Genomic DNA, 18,390 nt, shown 5'->3' on the forward strand with positions numbered 1-18,390 from the left:
TACTCCCCCTCATTACATGATTATAGGCCCTGTCATCACCTGCTGTGCTGGATACTTTGCCACTAGTTCAGGGGGACTGTGTCTTCTTACACCAGGTGTGAATTTAGCCCCACAAGTTAAACATTTTAAAAGATTCTGTAGCAAGGATGTCATTGGCCACCCTTGAAATTCCATAATTTGGAAAGAAAAAACACGATGTGAATGCTGATTCTGCTAACAAGCAGATATTCTTCCACACCCAACCCTATCCAGCATCAGCTATATTAAAAGGGGGAACATATTTGCCTACATCGTGGAAGCAAAAGCATTTTAATTATCAGATGTGTGAGAGTCCAGCAAAGCTCGCCAGCTGTCCCAGTCTATCAATCTGGAGGATGTGATGAATGTGACAGCTTCCTGGAGTTTAAGATGTACTGTACAGTAACACTAAAGAGCTAATGCTTAATGGGGGAAGGGGAAGGCCTCCAGAGCCATGATAAATTTAGAATTGATATATTTCACTCAGCTAGGGTGAAGTAAGTTTTTTTATTTTAGTGTAAAAACATCTTGAATGTTTGGGGTGGGGGGGGGGGGAAGAAGAGAACCCTGGAAAAAAAGTGTAGTTTCTCCTTTGTGGATTGAGATTCAATTCCTGCCAATTGCTTCATTTAGAGCACCTTTCTTTTTTAGGCTTGAATTAGCCTGCACTTTATAATCATTTAAGTGTTCCATGGGAAATAATTAAGTCTAGAAGCCAGCTCAGTTCTTTCTCAAATCACATCAACTTGAAAGTTTGAGGATAAAGGGACTTCCTGGAATCAAGACAGCAAAATCAAGAAACATCAGCAATGTCATGGGAGTATCAGGCAGGAATCACATTAATGACATTTTCTGAATTAGGTCCACTAAGATTTTTGAAAGTATAGATCTATATATATTTATTACAGTATATTTGACAAAGCTTCAGCAGGAGCCATCTCCAGCTGGAAATATAAAGGTAAAGTGGAATAGATTTGTTGCTACATTTGCCATCACGTTTCCACTTTGTGCAGTTTTCTTTTAGTTATATGCAGCGTGAGATCTCTCTCCTTAACCTCCTTCCCTCACCGCAGCACAGCTCCATAGTAACTGGGGGGCAGTATATCCCCATAGCTATGAGTAGGGCTCTACCAAATTCATGGCCATGAAAAACACGTCATGGACCGTGAAATCTGGTCTTTTGTGTGCTTTTACTCTATACTACACAGATTTCACCGGGGGAGACCAGTGTTTCTCAAATTGGGGATCCTGACCCAAAAGGGAGTTGCCGGGGAGGGTCACAAGGTTATTTTAGGAGGGTCACGGTATTGCCGCCCTTACGTCTGTGCTGCCTTCAGAGCTGGGAGGGCGGAGAGCGGCGGCTGATGGCCGGACACCCACTCCGAAGCCAGCACCCTGCCAGCAGTAGCGCAGAATTAAGGGTGGCAATAGCATACAATGCCACTTTTACTTCTGTGCTGCTGCCTTTTACTTCTGTGCTGCTAAGAGTGGTGGCTGCTGAGTGAGGACCCAGCTCTGCAGTCAGCAGCACAGAAATAAGGGTGGCAATACCATGTCATGCCATCCTTACTTCTGTGCAGTTGCTCATGGTGGCTCTGCCTTCAGAGCTGGGCTCCCAACCAGCAGCTGCTGCTCTCCAGCTGCCCAGCTCTGAAAGCAGAGCCGCCAGCAGCAGCTGTGCAGAAGTATGGGTAGTAGTACCGCAACTCTCCCTACAATAACCTTGCTACCTCCCCACAACTCCTTTTGGGTCAGGACCCCTACAGCTACAACACCATGAAATTTCAGATTTAAATAGTTGAAATCATGAAATTTATGATTTTTAAAATCCCATGACTGTGAAATTGACCAAAATGGACCATGAATTTCGTTGGGCCCTAGGTATCAGTATAAGTGCAGTACCCTAGAAGTTGATGTTTAATATCTAAATCTAACTTCGATTTTAACAGAAAATGGAACTAACTCCATGCTTCTAAACAGTGGCTACAGAGAGGCTCACAGATCCATGATGGATTGCAAACTACAGCTGACAGTACTATTAGCATCACAACCTGACTGTGTGCTACAATTAAAACAAAAAAACACTCAAATCCCAAGACAGGAGAGGCAGCAACCTGATGGGAGTGCACAGAGTTGATCCTACCTATTACCAGGAAACAAATGAGGTTCTGGAAGGTAAAAGGCTTCCTGCTACAATGCAGTCAGTTCCCCCTTAAAGGTTAGTCTGTCTCCTCCCTTTCATACCACAAGCACACTCAATAAAGAGAGCCAATAGGAAGCCCTGTAATACAGAAGAGGTGGTAAGGTGAATCACCTAGTTCCCCCACCCCAAACAGTATTATATCTATATCTCATGTGGTCTCACTATACAGCAATTAGATTATGACTTAATGATATCAACAGTTATTATACAGCAGAATCTCAGACCCTGCAGCAATCAGTTATTAACCAGGTTTAAAAATACAACCTTGTTTAATATGAATGGAATTTTGACTCTTCCAGTAGGTAATTCTATTTCTGCCCAAAGAAATAAGAACTTCTGTTTGTTCAGTTTTGTCTTAATAATATTTGGTGGTTTTATTCAGACTGGTCTCATGGGTATCAAATACCCCATATAGTCTCTGCGTTTTGAGCATGCGACTTAGAATTGGTATAATGTAATATTTATTAAAATACTGAACCAAAAGACTTTTCAAAATGAAAGTAACAGCCCCCCCTTAGATCACAGAATTAGAGTAACAACTGCCTTCAAAGTTGTATAATTGAAAACAAGAAAGTATCTGTATAATCTCCTTAAGAAAAAAGAGGCGCCATTAATTTAGACCAGTTAAGAAAAACAAAGAACCAAGGTAGGGGCCTAACTAAAACTTTCCCACTCTCTTGAAAGTCTTAATGAATGGATTTTCCAATATATCAGTAGCAAAAATAAAAAGTTAGCACCAGCATATAATTGCATGCAGACAGGGAAATAACTCCTCAGGCCCAATAACCAATATTGTGACTGATGAGTGGGCAGTAAGTGAGAGACTTCTTTTTGGCAGAGAATAATGCAGGAGTAGAGAGCTCACCACATCCTGTAGATTTCTAGTAGCATTGTAAAATGTATCCACAAAGACTGGAAACTGACAAAGGACAGAACCTCAAAAGGTCAGTCTACAATATTCCTCAAGTATATATTCTTGCTCACCTTTATGATCTTAAAAAAATACAGAACTAATTAGTGCTCCCTGCACTCCCTACTGAACCTACATGTATGTGTGTAAAATTAGCATACCAGTTTACAGTGTGTGTGGGGGGGGGGTGAGAAAACCTGGATTTGTGCTGGAAATGGCCCAACTTGATTATCATACACATTGTAAGGAGAGTGATCACTTTAGATAAGCTATTACCAGCAGGAGAGTGGCGTGGGAGGAGGTTTTTTTCATGCTTTGTGTGTATATAATAAGATCTTCTAAACTTTCCACAGTATGCATCTGATGAAGTGAGCTGTAGCTCACGAAAGCTTACGCTCAAATAAATTGGTTAGTCTCTAAGGTGCCACAAGTACTCCTTTTCTTCATACCAGTTTATCGGCTAGAAAGTGACAATGCTCCCATCTCTCACCCTCGTATTGGTGGGGAGGCACCAATCTCTATGCCTAAGAACAAATAACTCTGATTACCTCATAAAACAGCCTCCCTCACCTTATATAGAAATCTTACCTTTCTAAAGAAAGTAGTGTTGGTGAGCAAGTTCAATTCTGATGGAAGATGCCAGATTGAAAGTCTGGGAGAGTTTAGTCAGCGGTTTACACACACACACACACACACACACACACACACACACACACAGAGCAGACTTCCATGCTGCCCTGCCAGTGCACCTTAACCTTGCCCTGAATGGATCCAACTCTGGGATTGTGGCAGTTGAGGGTGGGAAGAGAGGAGAGAAAGGCAGTGGTTTCATATCCACTCAGTTTTTCCCTCTGATGAGACTGTCAGGAAGAGGGTCAGTTGTATTTGGGCTATGCTATACCTAGAAAATTAATTGAGGCCACCATTTCATACAGACCTATCAAACAGTAACAAATTTCAGTCACTATTACCCTTGAGCTGGATTTAAGATACTTACCTGGAAATAAAGGTTAAATGCGCTACACCTATTTTTTTAAAATCAATTAATATTATGAATTGCTGGGTCAGCTGTTCAGATTCATGCTGAAGTTAGTTGTATTTGGGAGTTGTTGGAAAGGAGGTTTCACAGTTTTATAGAATGGGGAGCCAAAAGCATGGCAGTGATGGGAAGTAATTAGAAAGCAGCAGCTTTGAAGTATCAATATGGATATTTTGTACTTTACAGGATACACCAAAAACTGCAATACCTTTTAGATTCAATGTGTTAGAAAGGAAGGATATATTAAAAACACAAGATTGGAATCAGAACTCCTGGGTTTTATTCTCAGCTCTGCCCTTACCACACTATATCACCTTGACCATATCACTTAATTGTCCTGCGCTTCAGTTTCACTTTTTGTAAAATAGAGACTGCCTTTTGTAAAGTGCTTTTAAGATCTTGGATGAGTAATATCTGAAAAATAACCCCACAATATATTGCAAAAAATAACCATATTTTACTGAACCAACCAAGTATCCCTTGCTGGCTGGCTCCTTGCAGCATCAGTTAATTGGCATTATTCCTGTGCGGCCATCTCTAAGGTTGATGCATGAGAGAAGTAAACAAGAAAAGCTATGTTACTTCCTTTATCCCACTAGAAACACAAAAAGGGGTAGAAGTCAGAGATGGGGAATGCTCAGTATCTGAAAGTCTTGGCCAATTTGTTTAATTCCTTATGCTGGATAAATTCTGAGCCTATCAAACACTATGCAATTCAAAGGGAAACCATATTAATAACATACTAGAGGGAAAAAAACACCTTTCTCCATTTTTTTTTTAAAGGAGAAAAGGCATTGTGCGGGGGATAAATCCCAAAACAGCTGCTGTACTTACACAGTCACATAATTGGAATTATACACCCCATTGAAGGAACCATTAGAAAGCTTGCCTAACAGATTCTAAGTCTGTCCATTACAATACAATTCATAGAATATCAGGGTTGGAAGGGACCTCAGGAGGTCATCTAGTCCAACCCCCTGCTCAAAACAGGACCAATCCCCAACTAAATCATCCCAGCCAGGGCTTTATCAAGCCTGACCTTGAAAACCTCTAAGGAAGGAGATTCCACCACTTCCCTGGGTAACCCATTCTAGCGCTTCACCACCCTCCTAGTGAAATTTTTTTCCCTAACATCCAACCTAAACCTCCCCCACTGCAACTTGAGACCATTACTCCTTGTTCTGTCATCTAGTACCACTGAGAACAGTCTAGATCCATCCTCTTTGGAACCACCCTTCAGGTAGTTGAAAGCAGCCATCAAATCCCCCCTCATTATTCTCTTCTGCAGACAAAACAATCCCAGTTCCCTTGTAAGTCACGTGCTCCAGCCCCCAATCATTTTTGTTACCCTCGGCTGGACTCTTTCCAATTTTTCCACATCATTCTTGTAGCGTGGGGCCCAAAACTGGACACAGTATTCCAGATGAGGCCTCACCAATGTCAAATAGAGAGGAACGATCTTGTCCCTCAAACGGCTGGCAATGCCCCTACTTTACAGCCCAAAATGCCGTTCGCCTTCTTGGCAACAAGGGCACACTGTTGACTCATATCCAGCTTCTCATCCACTGTAATCCCTAGGTCCTTTTCTGCAGAACTGCAGCCTAGCCATTCGGTCCCTCGTCTGTAGTAGTGCATGGGATTCTTCTGTCCTAAGTGTTGTCCTTGTTGGAAGTCACTTGGCAGCAAAATATCATTATGCACCCTAAAGTACGGCACAGACCTCTCAAAAGTCATGAGTACAGGGTCAGCCATCTTTAAGGATTACATTTGTTTTCTGACACTGTCCACGAAACAACCAAACCCCTCGTATCAGATCCTCAGAGCTCCCAATCACAGGAGCCAGCCTCCCTCCTGCAACACTGCTCAATCCTCCTCCAGGCAATTTATCTGGGAGTTACCCTTCTACAGGACCTACCATAGGCGCCAACTGTCCTTCTGCAGTTTCCTCTCCCAACTGAGCTCTCACAGCTCTTTTGTAGGCAGCCCATGACCCCTTCTTAGTTAGGTCTAATAATTAGGCTAGTTATCAGATGGCCCCATCAGAATCAGCTGGGAGGGTAGCTGATCTGTCACAGGCAAGGCTGGGCCCAATACCCCTTAAAAGAGGGTCAGCCAACCTGTGACATCTTCCCAAAGAACAAGTCCAAGCCCATTATTTTCAAAACCTTTGGAAGGTATAGAAATAGGATTCTACTTTGAAAGACACAGCTTCTCCAGTACCTGCCAATTAAACCATTCAGTCCCTCAAAAATATTCCATATTTTTTTTCAAAACTCTTGTTTGTTAATATTTATACAGAGTATACATTCAAACATGAACTCTTTCTAAACTCTGAGGCTCTGAAGGTCATACATCATGCACCACAGGAAAATAAAGTTTACAACTTGATTTGTGTCCTCAATGCCAAAATAATCTGGGAATTTAAGTATTTCATAGATATAGACACTCTCTTCTGGATGTAAAACAATAAAAACAAAGTCACTCATTGCAGTTATATAGTTTGACAGATAAACTTTAAAAAAACTGAGCAATCAAGCATCTATACTATGCTGAGTCCATAGTTGTAGTACCAACTAGATTGCTTCCATATTTGCAAACTGTGGGAGACAGATTATCTATAATAAGATTCCATTATTTTAACACCCCTTCCTCTACTACCAACCTTGGTATTTAGCTTGTTTACTGTCCTGCTGCTTTCTGCAGCTCTTGCTGGGTTAGAGCAGAAACTTTTCCCCTTCCAATGTTCCTGTTTTTTTTTTTTCTGATAACATCTTTAACTCACAGTCCTCGATGGAGTGCTGCTGGGCAGGCCTAAATGGCACAGCTGCACAGCATTGATGCAAAAAATTCTCAGCCTTTCCCCTCTCAACAAGAGAGGCCTCTGGACTTGAAAAATAATTCTCATATTCTCTTTGCCTTTACCTCATCCAGGCACTCACTCATTCTCCCCCCGCCCCCGCTTAATACTTAACGTACTGTTTCCTCCCAAATCGGGTTGGGTGGGATTTTTGAAAAATTCTCTCACGTCTTAGTTGGCCTGACTTCATCTGCAGTGGAGCAGGCACCACCAATTTACTTTGTCAACATTTACTGTTGCTCTTCACAGAACAGATGGTACGGATAAGCTATAACATTTTGCTTCTCTATCCCTCTGATGTTGACCAAAACTCTGTGCTTTGCTGAGGTACTTAACTTATCATGCAACTTGCAATGCTCTACATTTTTAAGACTCAATGAATTCAAAATGAAATGTACAGACAAAAGGAGTTTTAAAATAAGTTTTATGTTTTATGGTACCTTTCACTGAATAATTCAAAATGTTCTGAGAGAGTTAATGAATGAAGTCTCACAGCCTCCTTATGAAATGGAGAAAACAGGCACAACAATTCACGAATAGGTCAGCGTCAGAGCTAGGACCTACTCTGGTCAACTCTTCACTTCAGCGCATTTACTAATATGCCTTTAACACATCCACAACACAGAAGGGAAATGAAAATGTTTAGGATTCTGGGAAAAACTCTCCTATGAAGGCATTTAAAAACCGCGATTATTTACTTTAGAAAAGAGATGAATAAAAGGAGCAATGACAGCAGCATGTAAGAATTAATGTTATAGAGAAAGTTGGTTGAGAACGTCTGTGCTCCCTGTCTTGAAACACAAGACCAGAGGGACATTCAATTGATTAAAAATGTAACAAAGACTAAACACTTTTTCCATACAACTCATAATTCAACTATGAAATTTATAGCCACAGAATTTCCCTGAGGTCAAAAACTTAAGATTCAAAAAGGGATTGAACATTTACAGGGAGGAGGATATCTAAAGTTATAACAGTTAATGCTTACAAATTTGAAAGCAACATTATGCTTCAGATCTTAATCCCAATCTCTAATTATAAGGGATTAAGGGGAGACCTAACAATGAGAGCAGATCATTCCACATATGCCAAATGTAAGGTCTCTTGTACTTTTTTCTGCAGCATCTGGTACTGGCCACTGTTAGAAACAGCAAACTCAACCACATCTGGACCACTGGCCTGATCCAGTATGGCAATTCCTATGTTCCTAATATTAAGTATTACTTACATTTACCTCAGGTTTAACGAGACTCATTATCCTACCAAAGGATAATGCAAATTTGCATTTTAAATTCAGTGGTACTTTCCTACATACTGATATATGTTGAAGTGACTCAATTCAACTTCTTTTGAGATCTCAGGAGTATTGGTTGTTTGTAAATAAGTATGTATATTAGCTCACTGTACAAATATGCTTCCTATTGGGGAAATATTGTCCTTTACTGCATGCAAGCAACTTGGTTACCTCTGCAAAGTACACGACTGACACTGAAATTAACACTTGCTCTAACTCTTTGTTTATAAGATGCTTACCACCATATTGCTGAGAACTTAGCTTCCTTGCAACACTCAGTTTTCTTACCTCCAATGGATTGCATTAGAAGATACAGTGGTTCACAACACAGGATTTAAATTAGCAATATTCCTCCTCCTTTAGCACTCCCTTTCAAAACCCAATCCCAACCCCGGCCACATAATGCATAGTACTTACTGTTGCTGGACTTGAGGTCACGGTGGATAATAGGAACAATCGCTTCATCATGCAGGTAATTCATTCCCCTGACAATCTGGACAGCCCAGTTGACTAGTATGTCTGGGGGGATCCTTTTACCTGACAGCACCCTATTTAGCGACCCACCACGGGCAAACTCCATGATCAGGCAGAGGGTAGGTTCCTTCAGACACACTCCCCTGAGGGCAATGATGTTGGGATGCTTTAACATAGCAAAGAGCTTGGCCTCTTGGCGGACATTCTCAATGGTCTGGCTGATATCCTCATCAGGGTCATAACGAGCTGCCTTGACAGCAACTTCGTCTCCTTCCCAAACAGCTCGATAGACTTTTCCAAAGCCTCCTATGCCAATGATTTCCTCCAGAGACAGCTCTGAGAAGTCAATCTCCAGTACTATGGAGAGAGAAAAATACATGTTAAACTGTTCTTAAGAATTACCCAACCACTAGTTCATACGTGGAAAAGTCTGTGATGCCCAATGCCATCCTTACAAAATAAGTCAATCTCTAATAGAAGCCATAAGTGAACTACTTACTAGACTCCCCCTTAAATAGTAGGAATGAAAAAGATAGCTCTGGACCTCTCTACTGTGATCTGAGAGATCTTCTGGGGGCAGGCAAATTTTTATAAATACTTTGTAAAACCCATGGTGAAAATTACTCCTGGGGGAATTCTGCATTGCTGCGCATGTGCAGAATTCATGTCCCCCTGCAGATTTCTTTGCTTCCCTGCCAAAAAACCAAAAAAAAAAAAAACCAAAAAAAACCTCTCTGATGGGGAAGCAAAGGGAAGCCATAAAAGCAGTCACGTGACACCACCCCCTCCCCCCCACCTCAGCAGTATGTTTTGGGTGCCCAGGGCAGCCAGCAGAGACTTAAATCACTGTGGGGAAGGGGGCAGGACTGGGGAAGACCAAACTGGTGGCTCCTACCCTGCGACAAGCTCAGCTGCTACTCCTGGCTGGGCTGGGGAAGACAGGACTTCCTCTTCCCCTGCACAGCATCCGGGGCTGGATTAGACCCACCCCCAGATTTTTCCCCAGGCTGCAGGAAGATCTGCAAACTACCCGTGCCCCGCTTCCTGCGCACATCACTCCTCAGCTGCAGGGGGAGGGATCACTGTATGGGGAACTGCTCCCCCATCCGTTCAACCCCCATGCATCCAGACCACCTCATACCCACTGAGCCACCCCTCACAGCACTCTGAACCTTGCCCCCCCATGAACCCCTCTGCACCCAGACCAGCCCACCAAGCCACCTGCAACCCGATCCCCACCAAGCCCCACTCCCCCAGCAACCCCCCAGTAAACCCCCATACCCATACCCCCCTGCTGAGCTCTATCCCCCACACACCCCGCTGAGTCCCATTACAGTTGCACCCAGAACCACCCAACAAGCCCCTGTGTATCCAGATCCTCCCTGCACTCGGATCCCCCACTGAGCCGCCCACACCCAGATTGCCCCACACAGAAACCTCTCAACTCACATCTGGATCCCCCCCACACTAAGCCCTTCCATACTTGGATCCTGCTGGGCTGAGCCTGCCTGCCCACACCTGGTATGGAGGGGCAAGGCCCTGGGGTGTTTCTGGGGCAGGTCCAGTACTTGTGCTGTGTCAGGGTTGGGTGCAGCCTCACCACTGAGTCCATGTTCCAGGGCGCGATTTGCAGAGTGATCTCCCACCTCTGTGCAGCCAGTGGCCTGTGCTCCCCAATGCCATGCTGGAGCCTCCACATTTATTTGACAAATTAAATTTACAGAATTTTGCAGAATTTTAAGATACTGTGCGCAGAATTTTTAATTTTTTGGTGCAGAATGCCCTCAGGAGTACAAAATGTTCTTCATCCGCACACAAGTTCATTGAGCTTTATCTTCAGGCTGTGTGTTTAGTTTGTGATGCACCTTTATTAAAACAGCCACAGTTTGACACAAATAAATGCTGTTAAAATACTATTTTTTTTATTTCCTGACCCCATCACATGATGTGTCAGGATTACACTCTATTCACATAGTAGTCACTGCTACAGACTTAGTCAAAAGCAAACAAAAATTGCATTTGCTCCTTCTGTGTCTATGCTTATTCAACTGCTACAAAACATGTTTTCACTACTGTTTGGGTGTATAGGCTGCAGGGCCGTCTGCCGAACAGGTCAACAGAATTGTCAGCAGAATTCTGATGTCACTGACATTATTTGACAGAGAGCACAGCTGGATTTTCAGACTTCACACTGAGGTTGCAGAACTGATAAAAAGAGAAGTCATCTTTAGACCAACACATAATGTGTCTTTGATAAGGAAATATTTAATATGGAAAACCAGAGGGTCATCATTTTAAAGATTTATTTAAACACACCCAAACACAACACAACAGAACCTTGAACTGTATATACTGGCTCATCGGACTGGTAATTGCACAAAATTAAGTTTGTTTGTAATTTTGGTTGACTTGTTTCTGACCAAGATCAAGAAAACATGGATTAGACACAAGCAAGACTGAGATGCTATAATTAGGCTTGGAAGGATTAGATTTTTAATCAGCGAATGTCAGTAAACATCAATTTCACCAAACACACACAAATCCACAAGAAAATAATTCCATCAATAATACTCCAACTTTACAGACAGGCAAAGTAAGAAAAATGCAGCTTGAGAATTTAGAGACTGATTTAAGGGTATTTGCTTCGTATATTTTCATGTGCTGTTGATAATGTGTTTTAATAATCATAAACTTTTAACTTTTTGAATCTCAACATTTCATTAAATAATGGTCTGACCCACACCCAAATTTCCCACAACTGAAAATTTAAACTGAAAAGAATGCTTTAAAAGATCAATATGCATCAAAATTGTTACTAAAAATCAAATTCTGCCAACGTTAGCTATAAAGCTTCCTCACACAATAGCATCAGCGCAACAGAATTCTCACCTTCAACACCTCAACTATTTCATCTAGCATTACACTGCCTTCCTTCAGCACCAGGAGTTTTCAACCCATACAGCTTTCTTGACTCCTATGACTCTTTCAATACAAGAGGGAAAAGTCCTTTGTAGTCCAAAAGACAAAAAAAAAAAAAGAAAGAAAGAAAGAAAGAAAGAAAGAAAAAAGAAAGCCTAACACAGGGGAGCCCAGGTTACACTTGTCAATCATTCCGAAGATCTATTTTTCTTCATGTAACCACCCTGTTGAACAGAGCTGGAAAGCTAACGGTATGCAGCCTTTTTCTCCTACACAAGAAGACAGTGTCACTCCTACAGTAATGGCACTTTGGTGTTCTAACACTGGTTATCTACATGACTGCAGAAATCACAGTACCAGTTTCTGACCAAAAATATTAGTGATATTTTAAATCAAACCTTTCTAAGACAAGAGCAATAACTGACATGAGCCAATTATTTTGGCACTGAAAGCATTTAAGAGGCATTATTACAGTTGTGTTGAGGCCCTCCAGTGCAAGGACTAGCCCTGGTACCTCTTGCTAGAAGAAGATTCAAAACAGGAAACAGTGCCCCTCTTCTACTTTTTGAATCTTTCAGCTGAATTCCAGCAGTTGCACAGTTTCCCTATAGCCTGCTTCTATAGAGAAAAAGGGAAGTTAAAATGTACTTTATGTGCAGATACACAACTACAAAACTAGCTTTATGGATCCAACAATCTACCCTCTGAAAATGCTTTAGAGAGGCTGTTGATCATAGGATTTTCCCATATGTACTTTAGCTAATAAGCTTAAAAAGGTAGAGGAAAGGAGTGCAGAAAAGTGATGAATCAGTGCTGGCCTGATGTTAATTAGTTAGAGAAACTTGAGACATATAGCAAAATCTTTACACCCAGATTTGATATCAACCTACACACTCCAGTGAAAAGAGTCCAGTGACCCCAGGGGTGCTGAATGGACAGTTCCTCTGGCAATGCATCTTGTTTAGTTAATGGCTCAAAAGCTGGGGAAGGAACAGAAGTGACTCTGGATGTAGTAATAAAATTCTTCCAGACGCTCTGCTCCATTACAAAGCTTACCCTAAAAACTGACATACAAAGGAAACACAGAAAATGTAGAAGGCAGTGCTGGGGATGGAAGGAAGAAATGGGTTATTAAAAAGAAAGCCAAAGCATGACAGATTCTCCACAAGGAAGGGGAGAGACAGAACTGCCATGTTTGTATCTTGTAATTCTATCCTGATTTGCAAGTTATACTGTCATGCTGGAAACAGAATGTGGTTTTATGCCCAGTGATTATTTGAGTCTTTGTTCCTCCACACATAAGCTTGCGTCTCACAGCAAAACTTTATTTGTTGTTAGAATAAGAAAGTACTTGTGAACTTAAAAGTTTGTTTTCGGTTTCATTTTCTGTTTGTATGTTGCTTTCAGGTAAATTGGGATAGCAACCTCACAATCTTCCTTCACCCACGGACAGTCTAATCAAGAAAATCTAAGGGAATAACTAGGAGTTTACCTTTGGAGAAATCAACAAAATAAAAGACAATCACAGAACTGGAAGGGACCTCGAGAGGTCATCTAGTCCAGTCCCCTGCACTCAAAGCAGGACTAAGTATTATGACTGACTAGATTCTCATTCTTCATAAAGATAGTTATAAAAATCCACTGACTGAGATGTATGAGTTGGTCTACTGTAGTGCAAGGATGTAGACATGCACAAAAAACTACTTGTTTTAGAAATCCCCATTTTTCTTCACCTTGCTGGAAGTACTAACTCACTTTCTAATTTCAAATGTAATGTGTAAAAATTAAGAGAAAGAATATTTTAACAATACTTAAATCCCAAGACAGTAACATTACTAAGAATTAACAGAGAAATCAAATAAACTGAAGTAGATTAAAGGTATACGGATTCCTCAATCAAAAAACTGTAAGCTACAGAGCCTATAGATCACTGGTTCACACCCAAACTAAGTTGAACGTGAGCATAATTACCATTTCATCAATGATTATTTCACTTGCTAGTGGACAAGAATCCACAACACATATTGGTATTCACAGTCCTTCAGCACCCCTGCTGGCAGCCTCAAAAAAGAGGCCATGGATTAACAGAGCATGGAACCCTGACCTATCCTTTCACCTCTTGAGGTAATCCGTCCAAGTTAGGACTGAGGCACATTGGCTGAGTGGTGGAAGAGAATGTCCTGCTACTGCCTAAGCTATTCCATCTATCTGCATGAACGAAGTTGCCAAGACTTTCAGTCCAGCACCTTTCGCAAGCATTGAGGTAAAAACCCAATTCAACAGGAGCCACACACACAACAGATGAGTATACAGCTTGATCAAATTCCATCACTTCTTAGTAGCAAGACACTAGGGCACACAAAATCCCTAATGCACAGAGGCAAATCCTATCAGCAGGAAGTGCAAAGAGGCCTTATACAGCAGAGGCACTACAGTTCTGCTGTACATGTGGAGCAGCAGGATTTGGGGCTGCTGGAAGGGGGGTACTCTACAGCAGCTCTCTGAGCACCAATGCACAGGGAATGGAACAGGGTTGGAGAATCCATTGCTATGTACATTTCCTCTGCACTCCCAATAAAAAGTTAGGGCCACAGGATCTTGGGCAGTCTCAGGGAAGCAGAAATGGCTCTGTGATGGAGGGATTCCTTTCCACGCCTCCCTCAGAGCTATCTAGCATACCACTAAATATTTGGGCTGTTCCCTGAATGGAAAGATTGGACCATACAACTGCTAAGCAGAGGAGGGCAGAATCATCGCTCCAACACTCAGCTTTAACGATCTGAACAGTGTCTGTTTCTTGGTGCTCATAAACCAGGATTCTCCCATAGGCAACATGATTTACTATTTAATCCCAGTTACATACTTTTGAGCATACAGGGAGCCAGAGAGAAAGACATTAAGTGACATTTCACTGATCTTCCTTGAAGGAGTTTACTGTCCTATATGAGCATTTTTGTATACTCTATCACTGCTTTAAAGAAAATAAGCTTATTCAAAAAATAAAATCTTAATTTTGGGTTTAAATTCCCAGCATTAATGGAAAAAGATATTAACAGAGAAGATAGAAACATATTCTAGATGCAGACATTCTAGAATGTTTTGCTTTCCACAACTGTAACTGGAATATATGGGATAAGTAGCAGCAGTACATTGACATGTCTAATTAAGAATTAACTGGTCTCTTTCCAAACAACCCTTCCCTAAGTGTATTGGGAGAAACACCAAACTACATAAACAATCTTGGAAGCTTTAACCCTGAAATTTTTATCATCATGCATGACCATACCATCTTGAAAACAGGTTAGTTTAGCAAAAAGTGATAGATATTCAGGTTAATGAAACAACAATGAGATGACCTACACCTATAATATAGGAGGTGTAGTCCTCTGGAAATTAGAGAAGGATGTGGAAAAGAAAGAAATGTGTGTTAGGATAAGGAGAACAGTGACATTTGGTGGAACAGGATATGTAATGTACTAGTAAAGAAACTGAATTTTTTTTTACAGGGATCCCTGCACCTCTCAGACAGGACATGATGGATTGTATACAGTACTTCATCTGCATCAAATCCTTTCATGAGCTATTGCTAAGTAAGGATCCTAGAACCTTGACTTCTAGCTTGCAAGCTCCCTGCTGCAAGTGACAGGATAAATAGGACGAAAAAGCTGTGTCTGTGACCTCAAACCCTGTACCAGATTGACAGTGTGCCCCACTTGGCCTAGATAATTCCACACCAATACCAAAATCCATGGGGTGGGTGAGGAGTCAGTGTAGACACTTTAAGGACAAGGTCGTGATAAATCATACACTTGAGCAGCAGAAGCCTGGCACTGCCTGACCAAGCAGCCCTACCGCGGCTGAGGAGCTGCCTCCCAACCCACCCCTTGCAGGCTCCTCAGCACAGAGGAAGCAACTCCTTGATGTCACTTACTGGCTAAAATTAAGAGACAAGAAATGGTGACAGGCTAGGCCGCCAATGGGCCGCCCTTTCCGCCCCAGTGCGACCGGACCCGGGCCCACCGATGGGGGTCTCCAGCCCCTCAATAATACCCACCCCGCCCCCCGCCAATGGCCCGCTGCTCCCTTACGGTGTATGGCCGGGGGCGGCGGGTAGTGGGGTCGCAGCTCCTGGGCGCCGCCCTGGCGGCGGCTGTGCGCGCTGCTGCTGCTCACGTAGTTGCTGGGGAAGATGCCGACGCGTTGGTCGATCCGCCCCGTCCACCAGCCCTCGTCCCCAGACACGAGCGCGTCCCGGGACAGCACCTGCACCACGTCCCCCGGCCGCAGGCTCAACTCGTCGTCGCCGCACGCCTCGTACTCGAACACTGCGGTCCAGAGCGGCCCGCCCGGAGAGGGCTCCTCTCCGGGGCTGCCGCTGCTGCCGGCGCCGTCGGCCCCCGCCTCCGGCTGCGGACTGGTGCTGCGCGCTGTGAAGGGCTCCATGGAGCGGCTGCTCCATAGGGCGAGGCGCCCGCAGAAGCCGGGCGCCGCCGCGTCCACTGCTCATGCAGCCGGACCCAGGGGCGCCTCCAGGCAGCGCATCAGGTACGGGCGGCGGTCAGCGGGGGCTTCCTTAGCCCAGTCTAGGGACAGGCACGGGCAAGCGCCGAGCACTCCTGAGCCGCCGCCGCATCCCCCGCCTCTGACTGCCGTACATCCCCAGCCACCTGACTCTCCTCTCCCGCAGCTTCTGCTCGGGAGCGCGGGCCCTGCCCTCCTCTCCCAGATATCATCTCTATTGGCTGATGAGGTTGTCCATCAGGACCTCCCCTACCTGATTGAAGATACTCAGCCGCGCCCCTCTCAGGAAAATCCCCACCCACCCGTTCCTGATGTCTCGCGCTTACCGGCAGGGGACAGTTGGCCCCACGCCCCATCAGTGGTGGTTTTTCATTGGCCTGACGGCCTACGTCAGTTAAACCGCCAGAGCACCGTCCCTTCTGCCTCTTTGCGGTGGAGGAGTCTATTCTCTGTGTTACTCCTTTCATTGGCTCGGAGGATGTGGGCGTGAACCATGAAATTAAACGCTTCATTTGGATTGGGCAATTGGCCCCGAGGAGAACATTTGTTTGTTTGCCATTGGTTGGGAGGGGGGTTAAAGTAAGACACTGCCGCCCAACAGCAACGAAGTAGACGTCAAGTGCGCTGGGGTGCTGAGTGTGGTGTCGGAGAGGTGGCGTACCAGCAGTAGCCGCGGCAAGTGGTGTCTGCCTGGCTTACCGCGGGGCTGCCCCTATGTACCGCTCTTGGGGGCGGCGTGAGTCACTAGCGAACCCATAAAGGACACCGCAGGGGTGCGAGCTCTCGTCCCCTCAGAGCGCTCACAGGCCTTCTCCTTCCCTGCCGCTGCGGCTTCCGTGGGGTGCAGCACGGTCTCACGGCTCGGGAGCTGCCGCCGTGCTCTATGAGCCCGCTGCCCTACGCCAGCCCCGCCGCGGCAGCCTCGCGGGAGTAGGGGCCCGTGGGTCCTACAGACTTAGGGCATCCAGCCACAGCCGCCTAGAGCTTCACGGCAGTGACTGGATCACAGCCGCTGGGACTTTCCCAGAGCAGCAGCTGGGCAGAGCTCGTGTCTGTCTGCTCTGCGAGTGCAGGCCTCCACCAGCCGAGTTTAAAAAGAATTGGTTAGCGGTGTAGGGGACTCGTAATAATAGAGGAGCAGGGTTCGAGTAGCGGTCGGGGTAGGCTCCCCGCGGCCCCTCCCCCCCACTTCGTTATTAATGCCTAAGAATTGTGATGGTTATAGTGGAGAGTAGCAGAGTATTTCTACAAAGAGAAAATGGGTTCCCTTAAAAAAACAAGTCAAGCAGCAATTTAAACTGGGGCTGTGAAACGAATAAAAAAATTACGAAATTCAAAAATTTTATTAATGGTGCAATTGTATTGTTAAGCAATAATATAATACCATTTGTTTTAAAATTTGGATGTTTTCAATGTTTCAAATATATTGATTTCAATTACAACAGAATATAAAATGTATAGTGCTTGCTTTTTATTTTTTATTGCAAATATTTGCACTGTAAAAAAACAAAATATTTTGACTCCCCTAATACATGTACTATAGTGCTAGCTGAACTTAGAAATGTAGAATTATGTACCAAAAAAAGCATTCAAAAATAAAACAATTAAACTTTAGAGCCTGCACTTGTTTAGCCCATTGTTAAGACAGACAAGTTTGTTTACATTTACGGGAGATAATGCTGCCTGCTTCTTATTTACAGTGTCACCTGATAGTGAGAACAGGTGTTCACATGACACTCTTGTAGCCAGCATTGCAAGGTATTGAGGTGCCAGATATGCTAAACATTTGTATGCCCCTTCGTGCTTTGGTCACCATTCCAGAGAACGTGCTGCTGATGCTTGTTTTTTTTTTTTTTTTTTTAAAAGTATTAAGTTTGTGACTCCTTGGGGGAGAAGTGTACGTCTCCAGCTCAGTTTACCTGCATTCTGCCATATATTTCATATTATAGCAGTCTTGGATGATGACTCAGCACATTGTTCATTTTAAGAATACTTTTGCTGCGGATTTGACAAAATGCAAAGAAGGTACCAATGTGAGATTTCTAAAGATAGCTACAACACTCCACCCAAGGTTTAAGAATCTGAAGTGCCTTCCAAAATCTGAGACGGATGAGGTGTGGAGCTTGTTTTCAGTAGTCTTAGTGGAGCAACACTC

The 18,390-nt window shown here is 43.6% G+C and overlaps 1 protein-coding gene across 1 annotated transcript in view; it reads right to left on the reverse strand.

Moving 5' to 3' along the window:
* MAP3K9 (mitogen-activated protein kinase kinase kinase 9) overlaps positions 1 to 16,385 on the reverse strand; it is a 77,354-nt gene extending 60,969 nt beyond the window's left edge. Inside the window, exons 1-2 of the mRNA XM_084632373.1 lie at positions 15,803 to 16,385; positions 8,739 to 9,152 (exon numbers count right to left, since the gene is read on the reverse strand). Of these exons, the coding sequence (XP_084488499.1) occupies positions 8,739 to 9,152; positions 15,803 to 16,157 (769 nt within the window). The 5' untranslated portion in view covers positions 16,158 to 16,385. The remainder of the gene's footprint in view (positions 1 to 8,738; positions 9,153 to 15,802) is intronic.
* Between the last annotated feature and the right edge of the window lie 2,005 nt (positions 16,386 to 18,390).

Source organism: Lepidochelys olivacea (assembly GCF_965140295.1).
Source record: "Lepidochelys olivacea isolate rLepOli2 genome assembly, chromosome: 6".
NCBI lineage: Eukaryota > Metazoa > Chordata > Testudines > Cheloniidae > Lepidochelys > Lepidochelys olivacea.